General features: G+C 34.6%; 1 protein-coding gene across 1 annotated transcript; it reads right to left on the bottom strand.

Annotated features, from left to right (window-relative positions):
• Window positions 1-854: 854 nt before the first annotated feature.
• On the bottom strand, window positions 855-8,851 carry LOC306874080 (uncharacterized protein). Its single transcript, XM_079423817.1, has 8 exons — window positions 8,498-8,851; window positions 3,048-4,027; window positions 2,471-2,796; window positions 1,949-2,089; window positions 1,695-1,820; window positions 1,545-1,586; window positions 1,296-1,430; window positions 855-1,101 (listed from the first exon to the last, which is right to left on the bottom strand). The coding sequence occupies exons 1-8, from the start codon at window positions 8,554-8,556 to the stop codon at window positions 913-915; spliced, it is 1,998 nt and encodes a 665-aa protein (XP_079279943.1). The 5' UTR covers window positions 8,557-8,851; the 3' UTR covers window positions 855-912.
• Between the last annotated feature and the right edge of the window lie 207 nt (window positions 8,852-9,058).

The following is a 9,058-nucleotide window of genomic DNA, read 5'->3' on the forward strand; positions in this document are numbered from 1 at the left end:
TTGGTATATTTACGGTAGACAATTTACTAAATATCTTCATGGAACATGATCTTTACCTTTATCATAATGGTTTTTGGTATAAAAGAAAAATCAATAATTTTGACCCATACTCCCATACTGTACGACTTATGACTGGTTTTGTGGTCCATATGATGAAAGAATTCTTAATTTTGGGGTGAACTGTCCCTTTAAGGCCAAGTGAAGTGCATTGTGGTGTGAAAATCTGCCCCCTGGCACAACTCTCAAATCTTGGGTTATACAGGGACATCTTTTAAACGTCCCTGTTCATGAATGACATCAGACCTAATGGTATTATTTTTTTATTATTATTTTTCGACTTGATGGCCCCTGGTTACTAATGCTTTTATTGTATGGGGAAAAGCATAAATTCTTATTTCTTGGAAAATATTTAAAACAATGTGATTTGATGAGTAAATGTGAAGGTGAGTAAATGTTTTGGATTTTGATTTTTGTGGGTGAATTAACTCTGTGACCTTTTTTTATCTAACAAATAAAATCACAAATGTTGTATAAATTAATGTAAAGGCCCAGGGCTAATATATAATTTTGAGAATATCTGTTGAGCTGTTATCGAATCAATTTTGACCCATGCATTTCGACCTTTCCATGACCTTTCAAGTTGATCGTTATCACTGGATTTTTAAATAGGCTAATTAAATATTCCGGACTTATAAAATTCCCTGATATTTCCAGGATTTCCATCACTATGGCTATTGCAGTGACTGTAGTAAATATTTTTTAGATGACTATCTTTAATTGTTAACTTCTGCTGCTCAATAATTTTATAACTTTATAAAAGGAGAAAGGCAAACAATAATATTATGTTCTTGTTTCATTGTATTTTATTACAAAGATAATGAAAATATTTAAGGGGACAAATCTGTGGGGATATTAGGCTGAATTGACCTCAGATATATTTTTCTTAATATTACATCCTCTGAGAAAAGTCAGATGATGGTTGTGATAAAGACAAGGAATTTTTTGAGACCACTCATATACAGATAAAGCAACAGAAGGGGTTTCCATCTCTAAAACCATCTGGATGCTGCTATTGTCCCCAAAGCACTGATCAACATAAACCTATGAAGACAAACAGAAATATATCAATTCACTGATAGGTTAGACTCAAATAGTCAAATGGTAAAAGCTGAGAAAACATAGACGAATTAAATAAAGTCAAACTCTCAAATGTTTTCACATATTTTTCAAACAACCAAATGCATTTGAGTTTTTCTTATTATATATATGCTGTTCAAACATTTTTACTGTTCTACCTTGTTTCCATGAAGTATCAGAGTTCTGAAAACTTGTCCAAAAGGCTTTAGCAGCCGTAGCACTGCTGAAGCAGCACTGGGCTGATTGGGAACATTACATACAACCAGCAAATGATCCAAAGGCGTCAGCAGCCCCTGAAAAACAGTGGGACTTGTTGAAGAATGGATGGTAAAATGTTTTTTTTTTTAAATTATTATTAACTTTTAAGTTTGAATATTTGAAATGTCTCCAGAACAAGTGATACTTGCATTTGACAATGATGGTCCCACAAAAGCATTAAACACTGACACCTGAAGTAAAAGTATATATTAAACTCACAAAGTAAATAAAAAAATGAACAAAAAAGCATTTATGAATTGTAAAATTGCTTCCATTTATCCATCAGTGTGTCAACTCACAGGTGAACTAAAGTCAACCGTTTGGGACACCAGCTCCAAACTTTGCTGTCTCATGTGAACTGGGATCGCAGAGTAAACCTTCACCATCTCCTCGGCTGAGAATTCAGTTGGAAACATCAGTAAAGCCTGGAAAACACACACAAACACAAGCTGATATAGAAGTGCTGTATTTTACTGGAAACTGCTTTAGAAAAAAAAGGTAATTATTGTTTTAAAATAAACAAGTGTAACATATACATCCTTAAATGACACACCTTCTTCCATTCTAGACAGGTTGTTGTATCAATCTCAGTTGCCATTAAAACCTCAACCGAGTGACCAAACGGGGATGCCATTTTGATGAGTTCACTCTCAGAGTATTCAAGAGGGATTCCAGACACACGAATCACACCCTTCTGGTAGAAAACAAGAGAACAATACAAATAAGTGAGCTTTGTAAAAAGAGTAATGTTTCCTACTCTAAACCAAACATTGCAAATCTCAGGCCACCAGAGATCACTGTTTCACATTTGTTCATTTGTTATAATGGGACTGTTGGAGCGAACTAGATGCCTATCTTCCTTATTTTCAGCCTGCAATGTTGAGACTAAACTGATACTGGTTTAATGGTGGTGTTTCAATCATTATTGTGGTAGTGATCACAGTTCACACTAGAGAATAGAAACCTTTATAAAACACCTTCAATTAGAGTTTTGCTTTAAGGGCACGAAGTTCTGTTATCACCATAAATGACATCAATAACCATCAGTATTTTTAGTACACCTCCCAAAACTTACTGTTTGTGCTGATGTTTTATCAGTCGTCTTAGTTACTGGCATCTGAATGCTGATGGATTCAGTGGTTACTTCTGATTTTGCAGATTTGACTGGAAATGAAGACTGTTGATGACCTTTTGTCATGGCATTGTAAGTGTTGGATCTGTGTGGAGAGGACAAGGCTCTTTGTGTAGTATAATGTCTTGCTTTATTACAGTCTAGAGAGACAAAGCTTTGCCTTATGCTGCGTTTTGATTGAGGGGGAAAATAGACTGAACCAGGCCTCCACCTAGTGACTTCAGCAGGCCCATGTTGCGGCCTCTTCAGGAAGGAATTTGATCCTCTTCCTGGAAGGAAGGGAAACAGGGATTTATAATGTTACAGCTGCACATTTCTGGTCCAAAAATAATAATAATTAATTAAATAATTATTTTTATATAATTTTATTTTATTTATTATTATTATTTTTAAATAGGGTAACAGCATTAAACCTAAAGAAATACATGTACAGTACATTTTTTACAAACAAGCACCCCACAACCCTACACAGGACAAGTGGTTTAGAAGACAGACGGACAGACAGATAGTAATAACTCACCTGAATGTCTTATTTTTAATGGTCTAGATTGGGTCGAGAAGTGCTTATAAATAACTTTAGATGGGCAACATCTTTCAGGGCTGAGAGATCTATGGGAATGGGAGTCTTGCCAGTCGCCATTTATAATCCTTGGATTCCTCTGTTCCCGTTGAGTGTATGATGACTCTCTGGATGATTCCACTTGACCAGATGAGATCCATCTAGCATGGCATTTAATGTCCTTTGTTCTTTTGTGCTGTTGAATGTCTTGTATAATGAAGGGGAGATTCTCTGTTGTTAACTGGTTGTCTGGGCATTGACTAAGTAATTCTAGATCCTCAAGAGAAAGGCCAAGGGTGGTTAAAGCTTTGATCAGATTTTCTGTTGGATACTGCAGCATTGCTTGTTGCTTTGGCTCTGCTTCTTCAATCTGTGGTCTATCAGGAGGCATCATTGCTTTGGCTGTCATTGACTGGTATTGAGAACAGTCCATATGTGGTTTTAAGGCAAAATGTTTGCCAAGATGGTTGGGACTGGATCTAAAAAGAGCTTCCTCAGATGTTGGCAGTGGCAATGTTGTATTATTCATGATGGGACCCAGTGTTTTCTCCTGAATAATCTCTTTTGTCAGAAGTGCACCACTCTCCTTATTGGCAATGCCTGAATTAATTTCTGTGACTGATGTTGAAGGATGACTGACCATGTGAAGTGTGGAATCCATGTTTTTAAAACCCCCTGGGTGCTGGTACATGCTCAAAAATGAGGATCTTTGAATGCCAACAGGCTGTAGGATATTTAAAGGAACAAGAGGGTTCCCATAACCGCTATTATTTCCAGATGCAACATTACTGATCAGGTTTAAAACTAGCTGAGCTTCAAGTTGGGCTAGTCTCAACAGGAAAGCTTGTGCTGTTCCAAATAGTGGTGGCACACTGGTGAAAACACTGCTCATCTGAGACAAACCCACTGGCCTGGGATTGATTTGAGCAGCATGTGGATGTCTGTGGGGGAATAAAGATAGAAAAACAAGAATATCTGAATAATTCAAATTTGCACATTCAGCATATTTGTTTTCTGGATCTATTAATTTATACAAAAATGTATTGAAAATGTAATTCATATATAATGCCAGAGTTAAATAACGATGAAATCATAATAAATAATAATATAAAAAAAAGAAAATAAATTATTGAAAAGAAAGCCATATTAAATTATTTTCCATAATCGTTTATTAATAATTTTATATTATCTATAATGATTGCTTATTAAGATTTGAAAAACTTTTGCCTGGCATTTAATGTGCTATTGTGTGCCCAACGTACAGAATAAAAAATAAAAAAAAATAAAACCAGAGACTTTGTATCAAGGTCAGTAATAAAGTCTCTTAAAATATCAGTTAGTTTGACCTTTTTAAGACAAGGCAAGATTATTTTAGGGTGTAATATGTCATGTGGTGCAGCTCCCAAAAAATATAATGTTAACTTATAAATAATCTTAATGTATTTATTACCCATTTTTTATGTTTTATGATAAATATATTAATTTTATAGCTTGAAAACTTTAATTATATTGTACTTTTATATCTTTCTTTCTTTATTTTTATTACAACATATTTTCACAAAACTTTGAGTCACTAAATTGAAGATTTTCGAAACCATATTAAACCAGCACAAACACTACATTTCAAAGAATTTGGCACACATCTTTTTTTTTAACTAGAGTTTTATTTAACTCTACGTCTGCTCATTATTCAAACGACTACAGTATATAAAAAAGCATTTGTTGATAAGTTCTTCCTTTCTCTGAGGCCATTAATTCTCATTGATGCTCACCATTTGCTCCCAAAGCTTACAATATTAACTGTGAAATAGTTCTCTGGTGTTGAACATATGTATAAACAAGTTCTTTAAAGCTTAGTGAAAGCGCAGCTAGTCTCAACAGAGCAAGAGAGGTCAACTTCCTGAAGGCTTTCCATCAGACATGTGCACACTTCATTATATATAATTAATAACATGCCAGTTATGCCTGTGACAGCATGACCTTGTAACATGAGCAAGACATTTGTCTAGTGTAAAGTACCACACGGATGTCATAGTTCCATAGTCACAACCACATGGTCCCTGGCACGTGTGCTCTCTCTTGGACATTTTGAATATTGTGTCATCTATTAAAGAATTATGTTTTTAAAGAAGGGTTGACAAAACCATTATTCAAAAATCTGTCCAAAAGAGTGCACACATTTGCTAAATGTTTACAGTTCAAACAATGAATGCATAAGGTGCAGAGTAAGGTTAACAGCCAAAATTACATACTATTTTCTGTCATACAGTGATGATTTACTAGGAGATGTTACTTGGTCAGATCCAGTTCTTTTTTTTTTTTTTTTTTTATGGAAAAGTGCACCTGCTTACATCAAATCCTAAAATTATGTTTAAAACACTGTACTCGATCACTTAAGTGTACAATTTCATGACATTTCATCAACTGTTTGTTTCTTAACACACTTCAGTACAGCTTTAAAAAAGTGCACCTTGTAATTATATTAAATTTTATTTAATTGAAAAACTGCATTTAATACAAATTCAATGACACATTTTCACTGAATTTCAAATAACATGCAATTAACTGTAAGCAAACATTGCATTCAATTCTCACTTAAGTATATTCTTAAGTACTCTTTTTAAAAGTATGCTAATAAGCACTTCTTAAACACAAGGGTATTCCCAGTGCCGGAAAGAAACAAACTTGAGCTTACTGTCTGGTGGCCAGTGTTTCATTCCAGTGAATAAAACTAAATGTTAAAGGTTAATGTTGTTTGGCACATCTACCAAGAGGGCTGTTGACACAGCAAAGCTAGTTATCTAAGATGAGACAATCAGTTAGAATACGCCAAAGCACATTTTGTCAACTTGTCACATTTGACTTCCTGATGAAATATTGGCTACTTTAGATGATCTGTTTGTCCTTGGTGCTGCTGTAGAAGCTAAGCAGACTCTGTGGTATCAAATGAACAGTGTGTCTGAGCAGGACAGATAAGAAAGATATGCTAGGGGACATTGTGGAAGTTCTCAGATAGGCTGCAGTGAAGACAAATATAATTTAATACAAAGTAGTCAGAGAGATTCCATTGACTCCCACTTTGCATATTAGAGTTTTACAAAGTTTTACAGTATCATTTTAACAAAATAGAAGAGCGGTATGTTCCTAAGTGTGATCTCTGACCCCAGCTGGCATGTAACTGAAATACCAAGTGTAACGAGAATCAACAACCTCCAGCTTGCTTTCCTAAAGAAATCATCTGAGCCTTCTCACTCTATCAGTCTCACTCATCGGTCACACATCTATTTAAGAAATCTTATTTATAGACATGATCATCTGAGGCAGGGTCACTCCCAGAAGTGTTCAGATTCACACATTCATCAACTCTCACATAAGGACTAACAGCAAGGGAAGTAATGTAAATGTCCAATTTCTTTTTTTTTCTTTTTTTTGTTGTTGCAGGAATTGTATGAGGGCCTGAAGAAACTGTGCAACATGTCGCTCAGCATATGGTGCTAAGTTAATAAGCTAATATGATTTACAACTCCTGGATAGATATTCATCATGCTGTCTTCATTCCTGGAAGGTGGGAACATTGGAACAGTCCATGCTGGTCAGTCAAGGGCAACCCATTACATGAAACTAAACATTAACGTGATGATAGAACAACTTAGCGCAATATTTCTGCTCTATCGTACTAGGATATGGGGTTTTAGCACATTCTGGAATGAGACCAGAAGTATCTATGTTATTAACTCATAGAAATGTTAATGACCCAGCACCTTGAAAAGGCCAAACATACTGAATTACACAAGCCTCGCCTGAAAAATTCAGGTCTCTGTTACATCTAAATATGGAGGTGGGGGGAATCCTGTCGCTCTAGCACATGACGTCCTGAAAGACTTTACCCAGATCAGTATATTATATCAGTAAATTTGAGCTATGTACTCCATGAGATACTGAACAAGGCGAGAAAGAGGAATCTTATTTATCCCACCCTCATAAATTTCCACACGTTTGTGTACATACATAAATAAGATGTTTTAAATATAATTATAAATAAATAACCGACTTGTGCCCAAATTATGTCCCAACATCAGTCAAATTATTATTTTTTCTACCATGTTCAATTATTTCATTAAATATCTTCACTATGTCTTGACAAATATCAGTCTACAGATAATAATGGAAGATCTGCTCTTTTATTATAAAACCTGAATTGGTTCAATCTAGGAATCGAAAAGTAGGCTAACTATCACATTCTCCAGTAGTTATTTGAATGCAAAATGATATGATATGATATGATATAATATACTATAATACAGTTTACAAATATAATATAATATAATACAGTGTAAAAATATAATATAATATAGTGGATAAAATTAGGAGTCATTTGTTGTAATTTAAAAAAGTAGTTTATAAAACTGAAGACTATCAGTCTGTAGTCACCCTGTGGGCAACAAGAGACAGAAACATGCATGCGATTTTGACTTGAGAACAAATTCAAGACCTTGACACACTTGTTAAAGTTCACAATGGTTGTTAAAAATGGAATCCAACAGGTGACAAGACACCAAACAAGTTCACAGTCATAAATTTCTATGTTTGTGATTAGTGACTTATGACTCATGGTTTCTTATCCAATTAAGGTTTTGTTGCTTCAAAACTTCTCAGGACTGATACAGAAGCATAACAGCTATTTTCAACTTAAATTAGAAAGCAAATAAACCAAGCTCTATTATAATACCTCATGTTAAGGTAAATATATCTGCCTGTCACTGTTCGAACTAGCAATAGATTTGTACCTTGAAGTAAAAAAAAGAAAAAAAAAGAGATTATTGTGAGATACACGTTAAAATATGAAAAAAAGTCACATTGTGAGAAATAATTGTGAGATACGTGTAATTATGAGAAAAAAATGTCATAAGAGAAACATTCAAGGCATTAGGAAGTCACAATAACAAGAAATAAAGATGCAGTTGATAATGTCACATATGAAATCACATTGAGATACAAAGTCTTATCAATGAGAGATAAAGGGAGACATAAAGTTATTGATTTCATGTATCCCATACAGAGAATGTAGTGTGTCCCTGAATATGATAAAATAGCCTAGATGACACTCTAAAATAGTAGAGTGATGACACTGGCAAGCCAGCATCAGCTGTCAACAATAAAAATAAACGCCTCTCCGTTAAGAAACTAGTTGAAAACCACTTGGATTGAAAACTTTATAAAAAGACAGAGATGTGAAAAAATGCAACTTGATTAGGCTGTGTTTAAATGTATAGCAGTATGTAAAAAGTTAAATGTTAATAGATGCTTACTATCCATTTCAAAATAATTAGAGATAATTTATATGTTTCCAACACGACTCATGCTGAAAGATTCATTCAGAGACGCTTCTAATAAAATTCTTATATACTCACATGTTGGCTTTAGTTAAAGTTGAGCTGGAGGTTATTTTTCTTTGGAGTGAATTCTTCATTATTTATCACTTCAGATTTCAGAAATCTTCAACTGTTCCTCCTGATTGTCATTTCAGATGAACACCAAAAATTGCAATTTGAACACTATTAGAAGCACACACAGATTATTTACTCCCAATGCGAAATGTCTTTTGTCTCCCTCTGTAAATTTTATCCTACTCCTCACTCCAGTCAGACACACATACACACACACACACACACACACACACACACACACACTGTAACACATTCTTTCTTCTCACATGTTTTCATCCCCCAGACTCACACATGCTTACCCTCCCAACACCAACCCCTATCATTTCCCTCAAGGCTTTCCTCTCTTTATTTTGCCCTTTGGAGCACCTCTGCTGCCATACACTCTCTCTTACACACTTCACAATAATAACTACACACTAAAATGACTAGGTGATGATCAGCACTGTATTTTAGGGGTCAGGCTCAAAAAAGTGGTGATGAAAAAATGACTTGATCACAGGATAGATTTGAAGGTTTCATGCATTG

This window comes from Barbus barbus (assembly GCF_936440315.1).
Source record: "Barbus barbus genome assembly, chromosome: 8".
NCBI classification, from domain to species: Eukaryota; Metazoa; Chordata; class Actinopteri; order Cypriniformes; family Cyprinidae; genus Barbus; species Barbus barbus.